This window comes from Oryx dammah, unplaced genomic scaffold, assembly GCF_014754425.2.
Source record: "Oryx dammah isolate SB20612 unplaced genomic scaffold, SCBI_Odam_1.1 HiC_scaffold_3, whole genome shotgun sequence".
Taxonomy (NCBI): Eukaryota; Metazoa; Chordata; class Mammalia; order Artiodactyla; family Bovidae; genus Oryx; species Oryx dammah.
In genome coordinates, this window is record NW_024070187.1 from 71583355 (window position 1) to 71609998 (window position 26644).

The following is a 26644-nucleotide window of genomic DNA, read 5'->3' on the forward strand; positions in this document are numbered from 1 at the left end:
AAACAGCGCTCCAGGGCTGGGAGATAACTTTCTGTTGTTAGTTTATGAAGGAAATCAACAAATGAAGATGGGCTCGGGTCTTTTTTTACCTAAGAGCCCAAGTGAGAGACTGGGAGAATCAGCCGCGGTTAACTCTGGGCGCGCCCTGAGCGCAGCCGGGGCTCACAACTCACTTCGCCCAGGGGCGGGGCGCGCCAGGCGGCTACGCGCGGGGGCAGCGGCGGGGGCGTGTCCGGCGGGCGCGCGCGGGCGGTGAGGGGGCGTGCCCCGGGAGTGGCGGCGGCGGCGCGGGTCGGGTGCGCGGCGCAGCCTCCTGTGTTGGAATGTGCGGCTCCCGCGAGCTCAGGGCGCAGGAGCCGAGTAAGCGCCGCCGAGGCCTGGGGCCCCAGAGCCCGCTGTGGGTGGCGGCGGCGGCCCGGACCGCAGGGCGAGAGCCAGCGGCCTGAACACTCTGTGCAGCCCCACTGGGTCTTCGCGGGCCTCGACGGGCCCAGCGTCTAACTTTTCCACCGTCGCCCTCCCCTCCCCCGAAACTCCTGCAACAAAGAAAAGTAGTCCGCGAAGGAGCGGCGACGCCGGTCGTCGCCCCTCCTCGCCCAGGAAGGCCGGTAAGCGCGGCGCGGTCTGAGACGCGGTCGGGTGGGGGCGGCGGGCCGGCCGGGCGGCGGTGGCCGCGAGAAGGGGAGGGCGCGGAAGGACGCGGAGCGAGGCGCTGTCCAGGGCTGATTTGCAGATACTGTGGGTCGGGCGGCGGCGACCGCCGCGTCGGGCGGGGGCGGGCGGCCGGGCGGGATCGGGTTACATCGTCGCCGCCGGGGGGCTGGGCCGGGGGCGTCGGTGAGGGGCGGCGCGGCGCCTGGACCCCCTCCCCAGTCAAGGCCGGGCCGCCGCGCGGGCGCAGGCGCCGGGGATGTCTTGTCCTGAGGCCAGGAGCGGAGCTGCTTGGGGCCCTAGTCCTGAAACTAACTTCCTCTCGTGCTCCTCCTGCTCCGGGTCCCGCCGCAGCCCCTCGCCTGCCGGCGGCCCTCGCGTTTTCCGCCCTCCCCGGCCTCTCCCTTTCGCCGGAAGGCGCCGTTGAGTGCGGCCGGGCTGGTTGAGTGAGCCCGGGACCCGGGCGGTTCCGCCAATGGGGCTGGACAGCGATTTCTGCGCTCGGGCGGCCAGGCCGCCCAGGCCCTGCGTGCGGGGTCGTCTGGCCGCCAGAGTCGGCGGGGCCGGGGCGCGCGTCCCACGGGGCGCCGTGGGCGAGTGAGCCTCAGACTTCCGGGGCGCAGGGGGCCCCCTCTGGCGCTCGGGGCCCGGCGCCTCGGGAGGGCGGGCGGAGGCTCCCGGCCCCCTGCGGAGGGCGAGCCCTGGGCGGGCGAGGAGCGGGGACGACGACGCGGCAACTTTGCTCACTCTTCCCGGACTGGGGCGCGCGGGCCGGGAGGGGGCAGCCTGGACTGGGAAGACTCAACGGCGCCCCGAATTTGCCCGTCTCGCCGTCTTCAGTGGTGGGGAGCCCAGGAAACGCTTCAGGACGACTTGGTGTGTCGGTGGTGCAGTGAGCGGGCCGAGGCGAGGGGAAGCGAGGGCGCCGGAGTTTGCGAAGAGCTGCTTTGTGTTTGGTACGTATTTTGAGAAAATGGCCGAATGCCTATTTCAGTCAGGAATGCGGCGGCCGAGGCCGGCGCTGGTGAAGGCGGCACGTAGGATCCGAGCGGCACTTTAGGCTTTCGGGCTGTGCACGGACGGCCTTCCTGAGCAACGTGGAAAATGCCTGTGGGGATGGTAGTTAGGGTTTGGGGAGAATTAGGAATTACGAGTCGCCTGGACTATTTCGTTAAGGCTTCGGACAGCCTTTGCTTTGTGTGATGGCATTTGATTCCGACTTTCGTTGGTACCTATGACTCAACGAGTTTGTGTTTATGCACTTGGGTGAAACGGATTACTGTTTGTATTTTGGGTTTAGCATTCTCTTTTTTCAGTCTTTGCCACCTGTTTTTGCTTTTTCTGATTTGTAAGAGAACACCTGATTCATGAATAACACCTTTCAGATTGGAAACTAAAGTGTGAAGATGGTATATGAAAACCTCAAGGTTTCAAGGTGATCTTTTAATGGCTCCGCTTTGCAAGTGGGCCAAGTCAAGCACAGTGCAAGAAAGTTGCTGATTGTGAAAATGAGTTGACTTATATTTTATATGGGGATTTGAAAGTTTCTTTACTTTGATTTGTGAAGTCTTAAATACACCAAACATATCTTCTCACAGGAGAAAAGGTGATTACTTTTTGTTTGTTTATTTTTACTTTTTTTACAGATCAAATCAAAAAAAGAAGTAAGTAGTACTTTTTCACAATATAATTGATCCTTGATGTTTGAATTGTGGGGGTCCACTTATACATGGATTTTTTTTCAAGGAATAAATTGTAAAGTTTTTGAGCTTTGCAGTATTTTGAAAAGATTAACAAATCAACCATGCAGCCTAGTAATATCAAAAAATTAGGGGAAAGATGTTATGCATATGTAAAATATATGTAAATACTAATCTGCTATTATTTACTATTGACAAATCTAATAGAAGGTTGAAATTTATCAAGACTTGCACTCAACCACATAAGCCACCGCACTAGTGCCATTCATAGAAATGTTGAGATTCATTATTAAATCATAATTGTGTAAAAGTAACTCTAGTATCTAAGTACTAATGTCGTAATTTTGTGGCCACCTCTTTTTAATTTTGTTGAGCTCGAGTGTTGCAAGTGTCTGCTGAAAATGCTAGGTGAGGCTAATCAGTAAATTGTGTTTTCAGTAAAAAGTCACTACTTGCAGTTCTAGCACATTTTTCATCCTGTTTAGTGCAGTACCAGAAACCTTGAATAACGTCATGGACCCATACATAGTACAACTTGTGATACTGGAAGTGCTCCACAGAAGCAAAGGTTTTACAAGAAGAAGTTGAATTGCTTGATACACTGGTGTAGATTGATGTCTGCACTTGAGGTTGTCCACCATCTCAAAATAAAAGAATCCATACTAATTTTTTTAAATTAAAGAAAAAGGATATTCGTGAAATCATTACTGCAGCTACACCAGCAGGCCTGAAAACCTTGCATGTTTTGGGAAATACCTTTTTATGTCAAATTGAAAATTCACTTAAAAATTGTGTTTACTTATTTATTTTTGGCTGTGCTGGGTCTTTGTTGCTGTGCGGGCTTTTCTCTAGTTGTAGAGAGCAGGGGCTGTTGTTGTCACTAAGTCGTGTCCTACTCTTTTGTGACCCTGTGGACTGTAGCCCGCCAGCTACATGAGATTTCCCAGGCAAGAATACTGGAGTGCTCTTTAAAGTAGTGTTGCTTTGAACAGTGCTCCTGGCCACCCAGAACCGCACAAATTCAACATTAATTATGCTGAAGTGGTCTACTTTCCTTGAGAAAGAACTGTCTCTAATTCTGCCTCTAGATCAGGGAGTCTTTAAGCTCAATAGACGTGATACTCTATGAAAAAGATTGGAAAGGTTGTCAATCCTATGGGAGGAGAACCCTGATAGAACATCATGAAAGTCTGAAAGGATTACACCATTGAAGATGCTGTTTTTACAGGAAAAGTTGTGAAGACCATCAAGCACCATATAGTAAATTCCTGTTGGAGAAAACTCTGTCCAGATGTTGTGCATGACTTAACAGGATTTACGACAGAGCCAATCAAAGAAATTATGAATGAGATTCTGGATCTCACAGCAAAAAAAAAAAAAGTAGGATGAAGAGTTTTAAGACAGGGGTCTTGGAGAAATTCAAATCAGAAGAATTAAGATAATTTGATGGAGATGAGTGCTTTTTTACAACATGGAGCATTCTATGATACAGACAGTGAAACTAAAGCAAACCGTGTAAGGATTGATGCCATATAGGAACATTTTGGGAGAAATTAAAAAGGAAAAAAGTCAAACAAAATTGGGGTTCATTTCCATCAAGCTGCATGAGTCTGACTCTCCTGCCTTCTCCACTTCCTCCTCCACCTCCTTCACTCCTTAGCGGAAACCAACACTTCCTCCTCTCAGACTGCTCAATGTGAATGAAGACTAATAGGTTGAAAACCTTTGTGATGCTCCACTTCCATTTAATGAACAGTAAATAATCATCATGTGGTACAGCTAATAAACTTATCAGTTGTGTATGTCTTGTGAAAAATCTAGTAACTTTACAGCAAGAGTCCTGAGATGTTACTGTGTCATCATCTTTATCACCTAAGTGTTCATTCTGTAGGACATAGTGTGCAAGACTCGTATTGAAGTGGATAGCCTGCCCTTACATTAATATAAAGTGATTGATATTTAATGTAAAACTATCTGTTTTCCTGCTGTTTTTTTAACTGTGCTTTCAAAAAATTACACCACCACATAGTATGCCTTTCTCCTAACTGGCAAAACTGTGTCAGCCTGTTGTCACAGATAAGTAGTTTTCTTTTTTAAATGTGACATTTCCAATACTGTGGAAGGAATATGATTGTAGTACTTTATGCCATAACATTTTTATAAAGCTTCATTCATTCACACATGTGCTAGACTATCAGGATGCAATCATATTGATCACATTAAGTTATCATAAAGCAGTCATATTGTTGCTTCTTTGTTATCAGTGTATAAATGTTATACCCATAAATAAATATGAACTTCATACTGTCTTTTTATTTTTGATGTCTAGTAGTAGTAATGTTTAACAACATTTTTAATTGTATAAGACAATATGGGTATCTTACGTATGTGTACATAAACTTATGGTATCATAAGTTTATAAATACATTACTGTAAATAAATACATTACTGTAAATCATAAATACATATACTGTAAATATTTTTTTTCTTACAGTTTCCCTTTTTTGATGCTGGAAAATTTTTAGTTTCTGTCATCTCACAAAACATCTTTTGTTGACATTCTGCAAGTGATAACATTCAATAATATCCCAAGAAAGTATCTTTTTGATTTCTGTAATATTTATTTCAAGGAGATTTTTTAGAGAAAATTGATGACTTTCTGTCCGAGATATTACATCTTCCTGGTTTATATGTTTTTCTCCTTCTTCAATAAAAGCAGTTAGAATTGAAGTGTCATTTGCTGTGATACCAAAATTTTTCAAGGCCTGTGAAATACTGTTATTTGGGGAAAGATTGAAAATAATTTCAGTAGGTAAAGTTCTTGTTTTCATTTTTCCCATTTTGGAGAGGTGAACAGCTTTGTTTGCTGCCACAAGTATCTGAAATGGATTGACAGTCACTGTTCAGTTCAGTTCAGTTGCTCAGTCGTGTCTGACTCTTTGCGACCCCGTGAATCGCAGCACACCAGGCCTCCCTGTCCATCACCAACTCCCGGAGTTTACCCAAACTCATGTCCATCGAGTCGGTGATGCCATCCAGCCATCTCATCCTCTGTCGTCCCCTTCTCCTGCTCCCAGTCCCTCCCAGCATCAGGGTCTTTTCCAATGAGTCAACTCTTCGCATGAGGTGCCCAAAGTATTGGAGTTTCAGCTTAAGCATCAGTCCTTCCAGTGAACACCCAGGACTGATCTCCTTTAGGATGGACTGGTTGACAGTCACTGTAGGGTTTATTAACTAGCCATCTGTGGTACCTTAGGGCTTTTTTTTTCTCAAGTCTCAATTTTTTACATATGTAAATAACAGAAGGGTCATCCTGTATTTGGGGAAATAGGTCCTGCTGAGGTGTTAACTGCATTTCATAGATAAGCAGGATTTAGTACTCCCAGAACCTCAAGACTAGCTCCCTGTTCTTGCCAGCTCCTTTGTCACAATTTTGGTGAGTTCGGGCTTACCAGGATGATGTATAGTCACTAGACTGTTAGCCTACAAAGGCGGAGACTGAGCTGATCATTGGGAGATGCTCCATAAATAAAGGTGCAGAGAGTCTCAAGTATCACCTGGAAGATTACGATCATGGGTGTCGGGGTTGGGTCTCCTGTTCTTGCTGAGCCCCGCCTGGCCTGGCCCTCCTTATGATTTTATTAACGTCTTCTTTTTTCTAGCTTACTATATTGTAATAATATAGTATGTAATGTATATAACATACCAAATATGTGTTAATCAACTGTCATCAGTAGGCTTCTGGTCAACATTAGGCCATTGGTAGGTAAGTTTTTGTGAAGTCAGAAGTTTCACTCTGATTTTAGATTACACCAGGGAGTTAGTGCTCCTAGCCCCTTGTTGTTCAAGGGCCAATGGTAGTTTATTCTTTTGAAGATAGTTGGGTTCATATGAGATTTAATTCTTGGAGCAATTATTACAGGCTTCTACTTTGCAGACCATGCTTTAATCTATGCACAGTTGGCTTTTGGATTTTTTTCCCCTTTCTGATTTAGACCAGTAAACTGTTGAAGGGGGAATTAAGAGGACAGCAGTTTTCTATTCATGTATAGAATTTAAAATATACTTTTAAGTAGCTCTAAAAATGAAGGTAAATTAATTTTTACACCAGAAAGTGCTTGAGGGAAGACATGCCATGTGTCAAACACTTGATAGAATTTCCTATAGGGGTCATAGAAGTTTTTTTGATGACTGCAATAAAGAGAATTTGAGATTACAAAGCTATTTTATTTTTATTTTTTTTAATTAAATTTATTTATTTTTTATTTTACTTTACAATTCTGTATTGGTTTTGCCATACATTGACATGAATCCACCATGGGTGTACATGCACAAAGCTATTTTAAAGACTTATTTTCAATAGTTAATGAAGCTGATTGGGTTTAAAGATTATATGGGGAAATGTATTTTTTTAAGTTACAAAGAATTACAGTGATGTTTTGTTTTAGATCAGTAAAAGTTGTGCTTAAACTGGTGCTTTTATGTTTTTTGTTTTCTTTTGAATGCAGAGCACAGATATGGCCACCCAGGTAATGGGGCAGTCTTCTGGAGGAGGAGGGCTGTTCACCGGCAGTGGCACCATGGGCATGGCCTTGCCAAATGACATGTATGACTTGCCTGATCTCTCTCGGGCTGAACTGGCTGCACCTCAGCTCATCATGTTGGCAAACGTGGCCTTAACTGGGGAGGTAAATGGCGGCTGCTGTGATTATGTGGTTGGCGAAGAAAGACAGATGGCAGAATTGATGCCTGTTGGGGATAGCAACTTCTCAGACAGTGATGGAGAAGGACTTGAGGAGTCTCCTGAGGTGAAAGGCGAACCCAGTGGACTGGAGAACATGGAACTGGAAAGTTTGGAACTCAGTGTTGTGCAGCCACGGCCTGTGTTTGAGGTGGCAGCTGCCTCAGAAACGTACAGCTCAAAGACAGACCTTCCTCAGGAAACACCCGTAGCAGAGGACAAGTGCAAGAACTTGAAGACCAAACCCTTCCGCTGCAAACCATGCCAGTATGAAGCAGAATCTGAAGAGCAGTTTGTGCATCACATCCGAGTTCATAGCGCCAAGAAATTTTTTGTGGAAGAAAGTGCAGAGAAGCAAGCAAAAGCCAGGGAATCCGGCTCTTCTACTGGGGAAGAGGGGGATTTCTCCAAGGGCCCCATCCGCTGTGAGCGCTGTGGCTACAATACCAATCGCTACGATCACTATACTGCTCACCTGAAGCATCACACCCGAGCCGGGGACAATGAGCGAGTCTACAAGTGTATCATATGCACGTACACCACAGTGAGTGAATACCACTGGAGGAAACACCTGAGAAACCATTTTCCAAGGAAAGTTTACACATGTGGGAAATGCAACTATTTTTCAGACAGAAAAAACAATTATGTTCAGCATGTTCGAACTCATACAGGTAAGAGTACCTTTCTCATTAAGTGTACTGTACACCCCAAAATGGAACAGTCTTAAAAATGTGAAAAATTTCAAATATCTCAGAAGTAAAGAGAATGCCTCAGTGCACGCACAGGTACCCATCACCTATACGCAACAGTTACAAATTATTTTATCACGTTTGGCAATCATACCTCCTGTATCAACTCGTACCTCAAATAACAGCTTTATTGAGATATACTCCACTTCAACACAATTCATCCATTTACTGTTAAAATACATTGGCTTTAGTATGTTCACAGAATTGTGCAGCCAACACCACAATTAATTTTAGTACATCTTCACCCCGAAAGGAATCCCTTATCAGTGATTGCTGGCCATTTCTCTCCGACACCCCTTAATCACTTTTAAATTGACTTTCAAATCTGTGTAATTAAAGGGTCTTATTTTTTAAAAGCAATGTTTGTAACTGTTGATAATTGCATTACATTTTCTTGGTGCGACTTGGTACCTTTGAGGACTAATTACTGGTCTGAACAACATAGATAAGGTAACCTAGTACTCTGCTCCTCCTATCAGCAGAGAAAAGGGCTATGGAATGCTGTTTGCATCAGATCCCATTTGCAGTAGTTGTCACTCTGTAGGACTGAACCCTGTGCTAAAAGTGAGTCTTAGTGAGGAGAGGAATTGATGTTGAAGTGGTAGGCATAAACAAGAAAGCTTGCAGATGAAATTCCATTACAAGAAACACATTTGCAGCAAGATTTCTAAGCTCCAACAGATGGCTTCTGTGTAATTTAAAATCTGGTCAAGTAAAATACTTTGCAGTCTCCTTGGAATTTGTTTTAATTTGTAATTGTCTCCAGGCTTTAAAACCATTTTGTTTCAAAAGTGAAAAAAAAAGTACAAACATTTCAAAATTACATGGCATAGGAAAGGAGAGTTTCTTGGGAATCCTACACCATTAATCTACTTAACTGTTTTAATTAAACAAACTATTAGACTAAACTAACGGAGAAGGCAATGGCACCCCACTCCAGTACTTTTGCCTGGAAAATCCCATGGATGGAGGAGCCTGGTGGGCTGCAGTCCATGGGGTTGCTAGAGTCGGACACACACGACTGAGCGACTTCACTTTCACTTTTCACTTTCATGCATTGGAGAAGGAAATGCCAACCCACTCCAGTGTTCTTGCCTGGAGAATCCCAGGGACGGGGAAGCCTGGTGGGCTGCTGTCTATGGGGTTGTACAGAGTTGGACACAACTGAAGCGACTTAACAGCAGTAGCAGCCACCTCACCAACAGTATCATAAAACAAGTTCCAGATACCAAATATATTTCCGTCATAAATACTTCATGTTCCTTTAATAGTTTTGTGAAACTCTGGGGCCTAATTTAGGATTGGCCTTAATGTGTAGAGCTTTCAGGTAGTAACGGACATATGGAAAAATGCATGAGTTTTACATGTACACATTTATGAATTTTTTTAAAACGGTGTTATTGACAATGGTGAATATTTACAAATCTATACTCATAACCAGGCTTCCCAGGTGGTGCTAGTGGTAAAGAACCCACCTGCTGGCACAGGAGACATAAGAGACCCAGGTTCGATCCCTGAGTCAGGAAGATACCCTGGAGGGGGGGCATGATAACCCACTCCAACATTCTTGCCTGGAGAATCCTATGGACAGAAGAGCCTGGCAGGCTAGAGTCGAACTCGACTGAAGTGATTTAGCACTTACCTAACCACCATACAAGTCATCATAAAGAATATTACCAGTGTCTTTGTTGTACTCAATTTTGATTTTATTAGTGTCAGTTATATTTTAATACTTTGAAAATTGTTGAGTCACTGAACAATTTAAAAAATTTCCCCCAAATCTAAAAATGTTTTCAACGATACTAAGTTAGTTGATTTAAGAACATTTTAAATGTTCTTAACATTTAAAAAGAAAGATGCAGAGATCTGGAAAAATTTTACTTTTAGTATAAATTTCTAATTTTTTATGTGAACTTTTCGAAACAAAAAGTTATTTATTTATTTATTTCTGGCTGCATTGGGTTCTCCTTGCTGTGCTGGAGCTTTAGGGGCTACTCTCTAGTTGCAGATTTCTCACTGTAATGGCTTCTCTGTTGACAGAGCACGGGCTCTTGGCTCATGGGCTTACCAGTAGTTGTGGTATGGGGGTTAATTGCCTCGTGATATGTGGGATCTTCCAGACCAGGGATCAGACCTGTGTCCCCTGCGTTGACAGGTGGCTTCTTAACCACTGGACCACCAGAAGAGTTCAAACCTTTTTTGTTACAGTGGTTTTTTGTCATTTAATTATAGTCTAGGTGCCTAATTTTTTTAATATTTTGAATTTTTTTGTTATAATTAGCATACACTATTTGAGAGACAACCACAACATAGTGATTTAACATTGTTGCATATCATGAAATGATTAGGTGACTAATTTTAATGGCTGTATTTTATATACTTCATCATCTATTGAATAACTTTCCCTCACCTTAAGGTAAGGTTGATATTTTCACAATAATATTATGACTTCCATAGGTACACATATCTCATTTTGCATTTTTAGTGTTAAACTTAGTGTGTCTCTTGATACTTTTAAAAAGCTTCCTTCCCCACCACCCCCCATTATGTTTATTTGTGGTGTTTAAAAAAAAATTTTCAGAATAGTTTATTGGTGTATAAATAGGATACTGTTTTGATTATGTAAATTCTGAGGGTACCTCTGGTTTTAAATGCATGCATGAAAATTATATTTATGGAAAAATTAATTTATCTAGTGTTAATGAGCAGAAATATAAAAATGATCCACAGGAATCACTTGTTTCTTATTTCTCACTTAGGGAACCTTTAGTGGGTCTCTTAAGTTCCTTTATTGAGTGCTAAGGGTTAGGTGCTTTTACTCTGCTAATCTTCAGAAAAATTTGCTGAGGAAGCAGGGTGTTTAATTACCAAAGGCCTGAAGTGACGTTCCCAGGGTCACATGCAGCTAAGATTCAAAGTTCTGAATCACTTTTTATAGGTAATTATCATGGTAAGCGGCTGAGGATTTTTATTTGAATCTTCACTTAAAAGATTTTTCATTTTGTAGGTTTGATATTTAGCTAGTTCACAATTTCTACTTTTTTTAAAATTAATTTTTATTGAAGTACACAAATTCTACTTTAAAAGATTACATTTTTGCCTTATGTATGACTGAGAAAGTACTAGCATTTCTAGAGTATGCCTGGTTTGGTGAGTTACACAGTTGGAAGCAATCTATTTGTTATAAAGAATTTTAAAAGTAAATTATCCTTAGTTGATCCTTCATGTAAATCTGAAAGGGTATTAAATTTTTCTTCCATTCACTTTTTTTGGTAACAGCTTTACTAATATACAATTGATAAACCATACAAATCACCGTGGATTGAACTGTTCTGAGTATTTCATATAAATGGAATCATGTGTGATCTTTGGTGGCTACCTTCTTTCACTTAGTGTATTTTCAAGGTTTATTCATGTCATATGTACAGTACTTGTTTTCCTTTTATTGCCAAATAATACTCTGTTATATGGATAAGTAATATTTTATTCATCCATTCATCAGTTAATGAATATTTGGGTTATTTCCAGGTTTTGGCTGTTACGAGTAATGCTGTTATGAATATCTATATGTTTTTGTGTAGATGTAGTTTATTTCTCTTGGTGAAGTATACACCTAGGAATGAAATTGTTAGACCATATGGTAATTATGTTTAATCATTTGAGTAACTGACAAATTGTTTTCCAAAGTGGCTGCACTGTTTTACAGTCCCACCCATACTGTACTGAGGTTCCGAATTCTCCACAAATAATTCTCTTAACAGATATATTTTAACATCTGTCATTTTGATTGTAGCCATCCTTTGGGTGTGATGTCTTCATGTCTGTGGTGTTGATCTGAATTTTTCTAATGGCTAATGCTATTGTGCATATTTTCATGTTTTTATTGGCCATTTATATGTTTTCTTTACAGAAATATATCAAACATTTTTTAAGCTGTCTTAAAATTCTTCCATGTCAAAGTATGCATTTTGTTGCTATGATGTATTTACAGCTAATCTATAGCTACTGACTAATAACAACTGAAGTTATTAAAAATACATTTAACACTCATCAATGCTTGCTATTTTTTTTTATACTTGTCTTTTCCTTATCCCATTGTTTTAGACACATCTATTACTGTAACTTGGAGAGGACAGTGGCACCCCACTCCAGTACTCTTGCCTGGAAAATCCCATGGACGGAGGAGCCTGATGGGCTGCAGTCCATGGGGTTGCTGAGAGTTGGACTCAGTGACTTCACTTTCACGCATTGGAGAAGGAAATGGCAACCCACTCCAGTGTTCTTGCCTGGAGAATCCCAGGGATGGCGGAGCCTGGTGCTCTGCCATCTTTGGGGTTGCACAGAGTCTGACACAACTGAAGCGACTTAGCAGCAGCAGCATTACTGTAACTTACAAAATAACAACTGATGTTTATTGAGGGCTTTGTGTGTCAGGCACTGCATTAAATGCTCTGCATATATTTTCTTGATTTAAATTGTGGCTCAGAGGTTAAAGCGTTGGCCTCCAATTCAGGAGACCCGGGTTCGATCCCTGGGTTGGGAAGATCCCCTGGAGAAGGAAATGGCAACCCATGCCAGTATTCTTGCCTGGAGAATCCCATGAACAGAGGAAGCCTGGTAGGCCACAGTCCACAGGGTTGCAAAGAGTCAGACACGACTGAGCGACTTCACTTTCAAAGATACTTTTACAGAAAAAGAAGCTTGTCCAGAGTCATAATTACTATCTTGTGGCCAAAGAACAGGTGAAAACAAATTATCAAGCCTTTTTTTTTTAATGTAATGGTCCATTGTGTGAGAGACAGCTGCTTTTATTTTTATTTATTTTTTAATTTTTCTGGCTGCACCCTGTGGCATGTAGGATCTTTGTTCCTCATCCAGGGATCCAAACCATGCCCTCTGCACTGGAGGTGCAGAGTCCTAACCACTCGACTGCCAGGGAAGTCCCTATCAAGCTTTTTTAAAAAAATGTTTTGTGGTTGACAATGTGTGTCCTAAAAATACGTATTTCCTGCCTTTGAGTCTTTTAATTCTTTAGTAAATTACTGGCCTGTCATCTTCAGTTACTCTCATCCTTGTCGGTTAATGATTATAATTGCTTTAACACTGACCTGACTATTTTATAAAAGTTCTGGCTGCCACTTGAAAATTTTCGCTTGAAACAATAGCTTCCTCACTCAAAAATGTTCTTGCTTGAAGCTAACAATTTCAAATAGTAGTTTTATCATTTATAAAGACCAAAAAATTACCCAAAATTACTCAAGTCACAGCATCAGAAAATTTGGGTAGATTTTTAAAAGAATATCATTGAAATATAGTTGATTTACAATGTAGTGAATTTTTTTAAGGATAATTCTATTTTTAAAATGTTGCTGATAACCTGATCCAAGATAGTTTTTCAGTTCTTAATATTTAATGTAATAACATGTAGCATTACTGTGAAAATTAAAAGGGCTATGGGAATTCAGAAAGCCAATGATACTTTTTACTAGCAAAGCTGAAATAATGTAGTTATGTGTATTTTAAATGATCTTTCTAATACATGATAAAAATTGATCATTTTGCCGGGAACAGGGGAAAAAATCTTCAATACTGCATAATGTGTGTATGGTTGATAAGAATGGTATTTGCATTATTTTATCATATTTGAACACTAATCATTATATTTTTGTAGGTGAACGTCCATATAAATGTGAACTTTGTCCTTACTCAAGTTCTCAGAAGACTCATTTAACCAGACATATGCGTACTCATTCAGGTTGGTAAGAAATGGGAACTTAAAAAAAATTTTTTTTTCTGTTGTAGTGCTTTACAATGTTGTGTTAATTTCCACTGTACAGCAAAGTGAATCAGTTATACAGTATACATATCTATCCTTTTTAGACTTTTTTCCCATCTAGGTCACCACAGATCATTGAATAGAGTTCCCTGTGCTATAAACAGTAGGTTCTCATTAGTTATCTATTTTATCATAGTAATTCATATGTATATGTCAGTCCCAATCTTCCATCTATTGTTTTTAGTAAAGTGCCATTATAAGAAAGTTCTTCTAGTCTCAGAACTGGATCCTAAATGTTTATTTATAGCATAATTCTGAAAGTAGAATTAAAAATGAGTGGTCTACTAGGGTAGAGCTGTATTAAATGGAGATTCCTAACCAGGGAGTCCATAGGTGGAATGTCTAAAACTGAATGTAGATGTATGTGTGTACTTTGTCCAGGCGGAGGGTCCTTAGTTGTTATCAAAACTTAAGTTCCATGATGTAATAAAAGTTGAATATAGACCAAGGCTGGTTAATCCTTTTTGAACTGCCTCTGCCTTCTCACACTCCCACCCAGCCGCCCTTGCCTCCCTTAGCCTCCAACAGAGCATAACACCAAGTTTCATACTGTGTGGTTACCAGGTTCCAGGGATTCTTTCTTAGCTGCTCAGTTTCTGAAATTTGGATTTGTTCTCTTGACAGTTGATAGGGCTTCTGAGGGCTGATTTATAAAGAGCCAAACTTTAACGAATGGTAGATAATCAGGATTCCAATTTATTAACTTATAATAGATAAAATATAGGACTATAGCAAGTTGAAGATTTATATTTCCTCCAGTGACTGAAATTATCAAGAGCACCAACCAGAATTGGTCCCCATTATTAAAAACGTAGATACATGGCAAAGTTAGGTCAGTATTAGCATAGTGGTCTTGAATGGATAATTCGTTTTAGTCACACTGACCCTTGGTGAATAAGCACATCTGATCAGCGTATTCTCCTAAATTTAGAATATATAGCCCCGTGGGGGAATTCTGCTAAAATTTGGCTGTGTACCAATGTGTATATAGACCCAAATCCCTTACCTTAGGATAATAGTTTGTGCTGTCTAATTGGATAGCCACTATCCATATGTGGTTATTGAGTTTGTGAAATGTGGCTGGTTTGAATTGAGATGCATACCTGAATTTAAACAGTATAAAGAAAATTATATAAAGTCTTTTTAAAATATTGATTTTTTTTTTGGCACGATGCTGAATATAGTGGGTTCAGTAAGTAAAATTATTGTTACTTGGTTTTTTGTTTTTTTTTTTTTAGCCTTTGTAATGTGACTGCTAGACAACTTAAAGTTGCCTCTGTTGCTTGCATTTTATTTCTGTTGGGTATTGCTGTTTTAAGTCAGTGATTAAGACTCGATTACAGTATGAATTCTAATTTGAGCAGCTGTGAGGGATCACAGCATGTTTACTGGCCCTTCTTGACCTTACATGCTTGTCAAGTTTTATACTTTGAATGCTCCTTCTCAATCTTCTTAACTGTTGAGTTGAGTCACATAACCAGAAACCTGTTTTTAGTATTACTTTTGGGTGCTTTGTGGTTTCATGGGTAACATGGATGCTTTGTTGAGGATAGGCCATCATATCCTACTAATATTTGTGCTGTAGCCTTTAAATAAGAGTTTTTCATGACTTAGATCATTTCCATTTTCATAACTGTCTTGTGATAATATGTGTGTGTGTGTGTGTGTGTGTGTGTGTGTTGCTTAGTCGGGTCCGACTCTTTGCAACCCTATAGACTGCAGCCCACTAGGCCCCTCTGTCCATGGAATTCTCCAGGCAAGAACACTGGAGTGGGTTGCCATTTCCTTCTTCAAAAGGAAGTATAGAAAGAGAGAAAGGGAAGTCATTCAGTCGTGTCCGACTCTTTGCAACCCCATGGACTGTATAGCCCACCAGTCTCCTCCATCCATGGAATTCTCTAGGCAAGAGTACCGGAGTGGGTTGCCGTTTCCTTCTCCACTTGTGATAATTAGTTCTGTTACTGTCCCCATCAAAGCCTTGAAGAAATACAACCATTTTTTCTGTGGAATGTCCTCTCTTCTGGATTTGTCTTAACTTAGCTTTCTCATGATATCTTTAGTTTTTCCTCTTTCCCTGTGCCTTGTATAACGTGTACACTGGTAATTAAGTCTAAATGCTTGAATTGTAAGTGTCTCACTTGAAATATCTGGTTGACCTTATATTAGTGTCACTGGATCAGAATGACAACACACTTGTATCTTTTTCATTGAACCTGTAATACTGTTGTCACTGTATAAATGTTTATCTCTGTTTTACACCAAACAATAATGATTGCCTGAATGATTTTGTATTGATTACTGTTATCTTTTGCTATATTTTAAAGTTGATTTTTACTAGTTGTCATTGTAATATAGCAAATATTTTTAAAGTGTTAACAATGAGTAGTGGTTACTATTTATTGTATGCATGCTGGGTACTGAAAAATTGAAACTTGTTATCTTAAATCTTAGTACCTCTAGAATACTTAAATCCCAGTTTATAGATTAGGACACTGGTTTTGAGAAGATAAATGTTTTATCTAAGGTTAATTTGTCATTCCTCCAATTTAGAAGAGCTAGGGTTTGGCTTCAGATTTTCACACCCTCATTTTTAGTCATCAGCAGTGTTTACAGAGTATTATGGCTCAGGAAGCTACAGAATAACGAAATTGGAAACACAAAGTATGGAAATAGCAAAGCCACCATCTTTTATTGGATGCCAATAATTTGTGAGTCACTAACAGGAAACAAACATAGCTAGTTTGTTTTGTGTATGAGTGTGCTGAATTATTTCCAGTGGATCCTGTATTGCACATCATTGAGGCTAAATGTCAAATTGGGACGGTAGCCTTCCTAACTGGGTTGCATGGAGTGAACATCTTGGGTGCTTTTTCTGTGGTCTGGAGTCTGATCTTTACAGGTCAGCTTGGGCATTCACTTCCCTGTTCATCTTTTAGGGAAGAGAAGTGTGTGCTTAGATTAATTTCTGGAAGAGATTAGGCTCTGTTGAGTTGGTACATTTTAGCTAAAATGACAAATTAGTTAATGAAACAAAACCACATTGATTACTTCCTTGGAGCAGTTCCATTCAGGTAGGTCTTCTGAGGCCAAAGTAAGAAGGGATCAGAGTAATGGTGTGGTGAAATATATAGACACACTAACCTAATCAGCTGTTATTCTGTGTTTTATTTGTGTTTGCAAGTAATGGTTTTGAAGCATCCTCACTTAGATAGTTTAGAGATCCTGATACATTGTTTATGTTTGCCATTATATTTTTATATGTATCACCCTGGATAGTTCCCCCATTCTCCTAGCATACGAGTTCATTTTGAAAATTTTTAAACAGTATTTTTATTAAGTCTAATTTACACACATGAAAATGCACACATTTTAGGTTTACAGGTCAGTGACTTTATATGTTTTCTCTTATTTGACTGCCATCTAGGTGAAGACACCAACTGTTTCTACTACCCTTAGAAAAGTTCCCTCTTTATTCTTTCCAGTCAGTACTCCCCTATTTCCCCTCAACTGATAACTCTGATTTCTGTTAATTTTTTTTTTACTTCTGTAAAATGTTTTTGAGATTCATTCCATGCTGCATTATCAGAACTTTTTGAGTAGTATGCCCCTATTACTGTTTAATTAGAAATTCCCTTTATACTCTTCCTGGGCTCTTTTTGATAAGAATGTGCCTTACATCTGTAATTTATTTAGGAAGAATAAAATAGACATATGACACATTCATAAAAGTAAAATTAAAAATGAGTAAATATTCCTAGAACTGGAAAAGGGAATTAAGTTAAAACTGTTGGTACATGGCAAAAGAATGTTCATTCAGCTAGGTATTAATAAACTGAACTTGATGAATTGATTTTTCAATACAATAAAGATTTAATGACAATAAAGCAAAAATGGGGGTGGAGTGAAGGAAGTGGTTAAATGATGTCATCATAGTTTTAAACAGAATCCTAGGAACTCCCATTCCCTGACTGTTTCACACATGGAGGCTTACACCTTACTTTGATGCAGGCTGTGTAAATACCCTCATTCATTAGGGCTTATAAAATGACATTTATTTATTTATGGCTGTGCTGGGTCTTCATTGCTGTGCAGGCTTTTCTCAAGTTGCGGTGAGCTGGGGCTTCTCTTGGGGTGCTCCCTGTCATGGTGTCTCTTGTTGGGGAGCACAAGTTCTCGGGTGCACAAGCTTCTATAGTTGTGGCAGATAGGCTCAGTAGTTGTGGCACACAGGCTTAGTTGCTTCTCAACATGTGGAATCTTCCTGAATCAGGGATCAAACCTGTGTCTCCTGCATTGGCAGGCAGATTCTTTACCACTGAGCCACCATGGAAATCCAAAAAAAGACGTTTTCATTATAATTCTTTAATGAACTCAAATATTTTACTAAAGTGATCGACTCCATTCAGCAACTCATTGTATACTCAAAGGCAGAGTTTCTATGTATAGTAAGGCAAGATAAGCACATGAAATCTTCCCTTTTGTTTAGCCATTCTATAACTTAGACCAGTTTATTCCAAAAGTCATGAATTACAGGTAATGTGTATTGACTGTTTGGCCATCTGTCCTATACTAAGTGCTCGAAATGGATTGGATCATTTATAGCTTACAACACTTAAGAGTACTTTACAAATGAGGAAATTGAGCCTTAGAGAGTTTTCAGTACTTTGCTGAAGACCTCATGATAAGTTGCAGAGCCCCATATTTGATCCCTCCAGGTATTCTTACTGTAGAACAAGTTCTTAACAGTTGTGTCACATTTCTTTTCCCCATTCTGTGTCTATATATGTTAAGTAGATGTTTGTCTCCATTTAAGTCATTTAATGGAAAGGACAAGATAGGATCAAGTAGAGAGTAATGCGTTGTGTTGTTAGAAATCTGTTGGTAGACTAATATGTGGTCACTGACAATGGGCACGTAGTCATAAACTGCATTTTCAGTCTGCCATACCTGAACAAGTTTTTGTCATCTGTCGTCAGACCTCTTTTTAATCAGGTAAAGCTTAGCATCTTTGTGGTTTTATTAATGTCTGAATAGTTTTGCTTTATGAAAAAAAGATTTGGTGTGAATTTGAGAATGTTCGAGAGATGAATTTTCATAAATGTCAATTTCCATTTTTCTGCTATGCATTCGATTGGACCAGTGGGGTTTGGATACCGTTTGGTAATATTTGCTAGACTGTGATCTAGATGGGTATGTATTCAGGTAGAATGAGTTAAATCTTACGCCTATCATTTGGGGGTGGGTGGGAGGCTTCTGGTCTTGTATGTGCCTGTTGTTATGACTTCTTGTTCTTATTTAATATGCCATATCTATTTGTATGCCCCTTTTCATTTACCTAGTTCCTTTGCCCAGTCTAGAAGAAGGTGAGAGAAAATCAAGAAAAGATGTTTAGCTTGTTAAACTTTTTCTGTAGAATAGCAACTCTGGCACTGGAAAAGTTTGACTCAGCTCTTGCCATAAAGGACAAAGGGTTAAATTGAAAGAAAACGCCTTTTGCTCCCTGAGGCCAAGGCATTGTTTTAAAACTTTCACATGGAAGGTCTGGGAGTGTGGCAGAGAGTGTAAAATACTTGAAATTCCATGGTTTATCTTAAATGAATGTATGGGAATTTTGTGTTCCATTCCATTATATGTTTAACTAAAGATAAAAACTTTAAAATTACCTTATCTCTTTGAGTGCCCTTGTCCTAGAGTTAACATTAAGAACCTAAGCCCCAAGGGGTAGCCCAAAAAAAAGCCAGGATTAGTTTGCCAGTAATTGTTGTGTACTTCTTGATGAATCTGTGTTCTTTACTAGTGATTAAAAGCATTAGTTAATGAAGTTTTGAAATATGATTGAGAATTATTCTTCCATTTGGTATGAGAATCAGTCAAAGGATAGAGCAAAGATATACAAATAAATATGGTAAATATAAGTTGCATGATAAAGTATTCATGAAATAGTTTTGGTGGTTTTATTTTATATATATATATATATATATGTCTCCACTTCTTGATGAACATATTTGAATAAATCTTGAATTCATTTCTTAATGTGTGCCTTCTGTAACATCTCTTGTCTACCTTCAGGTGAGAAGCCATTTAAGTGTGACCAGTGCAGTTATGTGGCCTCTAATCAACATGAAGTGACCCGCCACGCGAGACAGGTTCACAATGGGCCTAAACCTCTTAACTGCCCACACTGTGACTACAAAACAGCAGACAGAAGTAACTTCAAAAAACACGTGGAGCTCCATGTTAATCCCCGGCAGTTCAACTGCCCCGTATGTGACTATGCAGCTTCCAAGAAGTGTAATCTGCAGTATCATTTCAAATCTAAGCATCCTACTTGTCCTAATAAAACCATGGATGTCTCAAAGGTGAAACTAAAGAAAACCAAGAAGCGAGCGGCTGACGTGCCTGATAATAACAAGATCACCAGTGAGAAAACAGAAGCAGAGCAGACAAAAGTAAAGGGGGATGTGACTGGGAAGAAAAGCGAGAGGCCTGTAAAAGTGGAGAAGAAAGAGAATGTTTCAAAGGAGAAGAAGCCTTGTAGTAATGCCTCAAGCCAAGTGACCACCAGAACGCGCAAATCGGCCATGGAAGCTAAGGAAGTGGATGTATCCCCGGGAAACAATTCAGAAAAAAGCTGCAAAAGCAAGAAAAGCAAAAGGAAGGTGGAAGCTGAAGCCCATTCCTTACAAGAGCCTGTTAATGATGAGGAACCTGTGACAAAAAAGAAAAAGAAGGCAGAAAGCAAATCCAAAAATAGTCAGGAAGTACCAAAGGGTGACAGCAAAGTAGAGGAGAATAAAAAGCAAAACATTTGCATGAAAAACAGTACAAAGAAGAAAACTGTGAGAAGTAAATCCTGTAAAAAAAGCAGCCAGCCTGCTCAGAGGAGGCCCACTCAGATGGAGTCTGCTCAGGTGGGGTGTGTTCAGATGGAGCCGCTGCCGCCGCCTTCTCCTCCCCCTCCCGTGGGGTGTGGTGAGGTCGAGGCTGTCCAGAAGGGGCCTGTTCCCATGGAGCCATCTCCTCCCATGGAGCCTGTTCAGGTGACCCCTGTTCAGATGGAGCCTTCTCCTCCTCTTCCTCCTCCTCCCCCAGAGCCTGCTCAGGTGGGGTCTGTTCAGATAGAGTCTCCCCCACCCCCTCCCCCTGTGGGGGATGCTGAGATGGAGGTTGTTCAGAAGGGGCCTGTTCAGACAGAGCCTCCTCCTCCCACGGAGCCAGTCCCCAGAAGGTCTCCTCGAAAAGATAACAGAAAGGAAAAGTCCAGCATGCTGAGTGAAATGGCACGGAAGGAGCAAGTCCTTATTGAGGTTGGCTTAGTGCCTGTTAAAGACAAGCAGCTTCTAGAAGAAAGTGCCAGTGCACAGGATCTCTTCCCACCATCCCCACCCCTGCCAAAGGAAAAGTTAAAAGGGCAAGAATCGGAAGACCAAAATGTGTTCCCTGCAGGCGAAGGAAATAAAGAAGCCCCTCTTCAAAAAGTGGGAGCAGAAGAGGCAGATAAGAGTCTGGCTGGTGTTGCTGCTGTTAGCAAGGAATCTGCCAACACTTCATCCTCCGAACAAAACTTGAATATGCCAGAGGGTGAAACTTCAGAGGATAAACCTCAGGCTGAAGCTATGCTCTGTGCAATGGAGACGGACACTGATGAGAAGCAAGCAGAGAATTTCCCCAGCAGAGACTCGGCAGCTGAAGAACCAGTTTCACCACCACTGCCTTCTCTACCGCTAGAAAAACATGAAGCCCTGTCCACCACTGCTGTGGCATCACCTCCTGTCACCGTGGCAGTAAATGAGTCTCAGGAAATGGATGAAGACGAAGGCATCCACAGTCATGATGGAAGTGACCTAAGTGACAACACGTCAGAGGATAGTGATGATTCTGGATTGAACGGGGCTCGGCCAGTTCCACAAGAGACCAGTGGGAAAGATGGAAAGGATGCCTTGGCTGTCAAAGTGGCCGAGGGAGATTTCGTTTGTATCTTCTGTGATCGTTCTTTTCGCAAGGAAAAAGATTACAGCAAACACCTCAATCGCCATTTGGTTAATGTATACTTCCTTGAAAAGGCAGCTCAAGGGCAGGAGTAATGAAACTGTGGTCAAGGCTTCAGTTCTTAGTGTATAAGGTCTCTGACATTTTATGTTCATTTGGAGTAGTAGACAGCCTTTTGTTTTTAAAATTAATTACTGTCCAATCTTGATTTTTAAGTGGCACTCTTTTTCTTAGGACTCCGTGTACCTATTGATGTACACATTTTAGTAAATCCAAGGGAGTTAGTATACTAAACCAGCAGTCATCTAAACCTGTTAGCTTTTTAAAAATATTTTTATCTTTTGCCTTTAACTGAACCAAGGATGCCAAGGTGGTATTAGAGCATTCTGTCACTTTGTTCAGCAATAACGTGTCAGTTTTTTCCTCATGTCTGTCTTCCTGTTCACTTTAGTTTATTCTTCATTCCTTGTTTAGCCCTATAAAAATTGGCTTACTTAAGTAGCAAATTACTTGAATTTGCCTGCTTTATTTAAAGTTAGCACTTTAAAATTGTGTTAAAGATGAGAAAATACATTGAATTTGAAGAGAAATTCTGCCAACAGTAGATGTTCTATCAGTTCAGGTATTTACTTCCTGAGTTTTGATCAATAGGTATTTCTTATTTGTGTATATGTTAATTGTCATAAAGAAAAACACTGATTTTGGTGTGTTTTTTTGTTTTGGTGCTTTAATGGCTTAAGATTGCACTTTTAAAATCTATGCAGTTACATTTTTTTTTTCCCCTAGAACTAGCATTTGTGTTGAACAGTAATACTTTATACATATATTTGCATTTTATGTTTTCCTCTTTGGAGGGATGCTTTTAATCTTGTTTGCAAAAGGGCAGGTTTTTTTTTTTCCCCCTTTGCTGCAATTGTCTTGCAGAATATTATTGTGTGCAAATTTCTGAGCAAATGAAATATGTAGGTTCAATTCATATATATGCCAGAGTCTGCATTTCAAATGTTATTTATTTTAAATGGATGTAGTGAAATCATAGCTCTCAGTTTGAGCTTTACAATAAATAAACCACTAGGTCTATATTGAATGGATATTTATCTCAAGTATCAACCATAAGTAAACTTTTGACGTGTCTTAGTACATCTACTTCCTAAAAGTGCAGTGTTAAATCGTATCTTAGAGGAAAACCTCATTCATAGATGGTTGTTGTTTATGTCTATTCCGCTGAATAAAGGGCTGTAATTTTTATTTGGAAACTGCAAATCTGGAACTAGGAGGGCTAAGTACTCCTTCAAGTTACACACAATATGAATTTGTGAGATTCCAAAGCCATAGCAGTTATACAGAAAACCTAGGATGAAAAAGGTAGTATGAGTGCTGGTAGACCAGCTGCTCCTTCCTGTGAATACAGTAGAAAAAGGCTGGTGAAACTGAAGTTCAGTCCAGATTTAAAAAATCACGCTTTCTCAGGGATCTCCACCAACTAGTGGGTGTCCTGGCTGTTCCTGTGACTTCCTTTTTCTATAGGTGAGGCCTCAAATGAGTTGTAGCTATTCTGGTGTTCCTATGAGGGTACTTTGTATGGAAGAGTATATATTCCCAAACTTTGTTGGTAGATTCTTTGGCTAGTCACCGAAGAGTATGAAAGAATCCAGCAAAGGATTTTTCTTATTGATGGCAGTTACTCATTGTAGTCCAGTAAAGTATGATCCCGACAGGGAGCCTTGAGTAATTTCAACCCTCCCATATTCTTTTCTGAAATTACCACTTTATATTTCATTTATTTTCTTTTGTCTGATGATGTCTGAGAAAGGTTTCAGAGTTCGGCAGTGCAAGGTGAAAGATTAGGAAAGGTATTGAAGTATTGATGGGAAACTTGATAAAAAAATCATAGATTGAAGTTTGTTAAAAGACATTTGAACTTGGAGTTGACTGGGAGGCCAAAGATACAAAGAAGCAGAAGACTCTCTCAAGACATGAGTAAGTTGTGTGTTACTGGTGTGTGTTTTGTGTGCATGATGGGGATTTGTAAATGATGTTGAATTCTAAGCTCCGACAATCACTGTCAACAGAAGATCAAGCTGCAAATATTTATGTTTTAAAACTTAAATTATAAGGCTAGTTAAACCTTTCTAACAACTATTTTTAATGTTCATGGGTACATTTTGTATGTTATCTTTTAACAGTATATGTGAAAAAATTCATATTAAGTACAAATTGCCAACTGGGAATCAGTTTGGTAAAGAGGTTTTGTGGATTCTTTGATACTTCAAAAAAAATTTTTTTTTATTTTTGGGGAATTTGGTTAATTTTCTTATTTAGATTTTAAGGCTAGAATGCCAAAAGTGAACATATGAAGGAAATTAAAACCCTTTATTAAAGTGATGTATGAAAACATTGTTACTGGAAATTGAGTGGACTTGAGGCCTTTCTTCCAGAAGACAAGGACTTGATTGTCAGGCCTATATTAGGTTCTGAAACTTAATGCCATGTATTTGTACTTATTAAAAATTGTTTCAATGAAAAGTGGATTAGTAATAACTTCTGGTCTAGTTGGGAGTTCTTCCATTTAAAAAAATGTGATATTTACGTGGAACTGTTTTGAGTCTTTTTGTTTTCTCAGCTTCCCCTCCACTGGATAGGACTGAAGCTAGAATTTTCTCTTAAAGGCATGAAAGGTGAACATGTTATTTGTAAGTTGATATTTAGTCCTAGAGCAAAAGTTGAAAGACTAGAATATGTTATAAGCCTAATCCTAGGTAGCCTTATAAAAATATCTCTTAACTATCTTCTGAACCTATATTCACATTGGTTTTTAAGATATATTAATTTATGTATTTTTTCTCTTCAGAGCTGCTTCTGTGGGGCTGTCCCCCTCTTTTTTTTTTTTTTTTTTAAATTGAGGTGTCATTCACAAAAGGCTGCATTTTTTGAAAGATTTCTTACAACTATGGCTGGGTGTTTTATTCTAGTCTTCCAAGAAGTGCTATTATAACTTTATTGTGACTTTCAAAGTGACTTCAGAAGTTGATGTGACTTCAGAACTACATTCTGAAGTTAAGTGGTCTTTAATTTTGGGGACTATTTTGCATGTAAGTGCTAATTCAGATTTAAGCTTGAGTCATAGCATATCATCCCATGAATATTGACAATGGACAGAATACTTTAAATAGTTTCAGTTCTAGACTGAAAAGCTTGGGAAGAAAGTTCATTTTCTTTTTTGCACATATCAGAAAAATAGCTACTGTGCAGAGTTTCCTTGTTGACCTCAGCAGGTGGATTGGACTGCTAGTTTTAATTCAGACTAGATTGGATGGCTTTTATATTTTCATGTGTATACATAGATTCTCCCCATTTTCATCAGCATCCATTAGTTATTGAACTGGCATTGAGACATTATAACAATGTTTTGTTGCACCAACTTTTATTAATTTTTACAGTGCAATACATGTTATTCTTCAGAGACAAACCAAAGTTTAATTTCTCAAGGTTCATGCTGTTTACTTCAGCAGCATTTGATGGAAGATCTTTTATATACATTTGTAATAGATAAAAAATAAACCAGACTGCAAATCCTTTTTCTTTCTTTTTTAAAGCAAACCATGTACCAAGTTTTTTGGTTCAAATTGTGTAGGATAAGTTAAATTGCATTCTATTAACCAATATGCATATTTCTGTAAGTATAGTTATATTGAAATAAAGTTTTAAAACATTTTATGGCTTTGTTTATTATTGGTATATCAAGTCAAATTTATTTGGCTGAAATTATGTGTATTAATAATTTTCAAAATCTTTACCCAAGGTAACAATAACTCACGGTAAGTAGAAAGATTGTGGCGGACATTGTCCTTTGGGCTAACAGTCCCAGTGGGTAGTACTTTCAAGCCTGCCTTTCTATACTTTGTTTTCTGGGAGGTGGAGCTGAAGGTCGGGGAGAAAAAAAACGTGCAGACGATGTATAGGAGGTTTTCCGTAGTAATTTCTTTCCAACTACAGATCCCTTTTATTGTTTTAATGTACGTGCCCCATCACAGTTGCAAGCCTGATATTAATTTTGACTCATAATTGGGAAAAGATGCACTGAAGAGAAAATTAGAAGTTACACTGAATGTTCACTACTACTACTGCTAAGTCGCTTCAGTCGTGTCCGACTCTGTGTGACCCCACAGATGGCAGCCCACCAGGCTCCCTGTCCCTGAGATTCTCCAGGCCAGAACACTGGAGTGGGTTGCCATTTCCTTCTCCAAGGCATGAAAGTGAAAAGTGAAAGTGAAGTCGCTCAGTCGTGTCTGACTCTTAGTGCCCCCATGGACTGCAGCCCACCAGGCTCCTCCGTCCATGGGAGTTTCCAGGCAAGAGGACTGGAGTGGGGGGCCACTGCCTTCTCTGTAATGTTCACTAGTTTAAGGATTTTACTGTATTCAGTGGAAATCAGAAGAATATGAAACCCATGAGAAACTGATAAGCCATATTCTAGTAAGGTTCCGTTTCCTTTGTTCGTGGATATACAGTTGTGCCATATGTTGAAGGCTTAGATATTTCTGTGGCCTTTAGAGAAGAGGGAGAACAAGTTGGAGAAACATCAGAACAACTGGATTGCATTTTGTCTTGATGCATCAAGTGACCTATAAGATCGTGAATCAAAAAAGAATGGATTTTTCTTGGTGAATTGATGAGCAATTCACCTTTTTCCTCCTGTAAGACTCTATCAGCAAAAAGAAAAATTAATTTTCAAGCATTTATTTTATTGGCATGGTTGAATCAATAATGGGAAGTACAAAAATTTTCTGCATGATGGAAGGATACATGGGGAATTTATCATGAATATATAAATGTTACTGATGTGTGACTTAGTTTGTTACCTTTAAGTTATCAGTGTATTTGGTTACAAGTGTGTTTCTCCTGTCCTTTGCTACTCCTTTCTCAGAGGTTCACCCTGTTATAATTTTTTACTTGTGTCATTTGTTTATCCTTAACC

The 26644-nt window shown here is 39.7% G+C and overlaps 2 protein-coding genes and 1 pseudogene across 4 annotated transcripts; 1 reads left to right on the forward strand and 2 right to left on the reverse strand.

Moving 5' to 3' along the window:
- Positions 1-202: 202 nt before the first annotated feature.
- On the reverse strand, positions 203-2866 carry LOC120861587 (translation initiation factor IF-2-like). Its single transcript, XM_040237316.1, has 4 exons — positions 2845-2866; positions 1637-1759; positions 968-1442; positions 203-920 (listed from the first exon to the last, which is right to left on the reverse strand). The coding sequence occupies exons 1-4, from the start codon at positions 2864-2866 to the stop codon at positions 203-205; spliced, it is 1338 nt and encodes a 445-aa protein (XP_040093250.1).
- On the forward strand, positions 247-25383 carry LOC120862155 (RE1-silencing transcription factor-like). Of its 3 annotated transcripts, XM_040238276.1 has the most exons (5): positions 280-608; positions 1492-1607; positions 6860-7763; positions 13513-13596; positions 19747-25383. In XM_040238276.1, the coding sequence occupies exons 3-5, from the start codon at positions 6869-6871 to the stop codon at positions 21759-21761; spliced, it is 2994 nt and encodes a 997-aa protein (XP_040094210.1). In that variant the 5' UTR covers positions 280-608; positions 1492-1607; positions 6860-6868; the 3' UTR covers positions 21762-25383. The 3 variants fall into 3 exon arrangements, with proteins under 3 accessions (XP_040094211.1, XP_040094210.1, XP_040094209.1); XM_040238277.1 differs by lacking the exon at positions 1492-1607 and having other exon boundaries at positions 247-608; XM_040238275.1 differs by lacking the exon at positions 280-608 and having other exon boundaries at positions 889-1607.
- Positions 4888-5865, reverse strand: LOC120861588 (annotated as a pseudogene).
- Positions 25384-26644: the final 1261 nt, after the last annotated feature.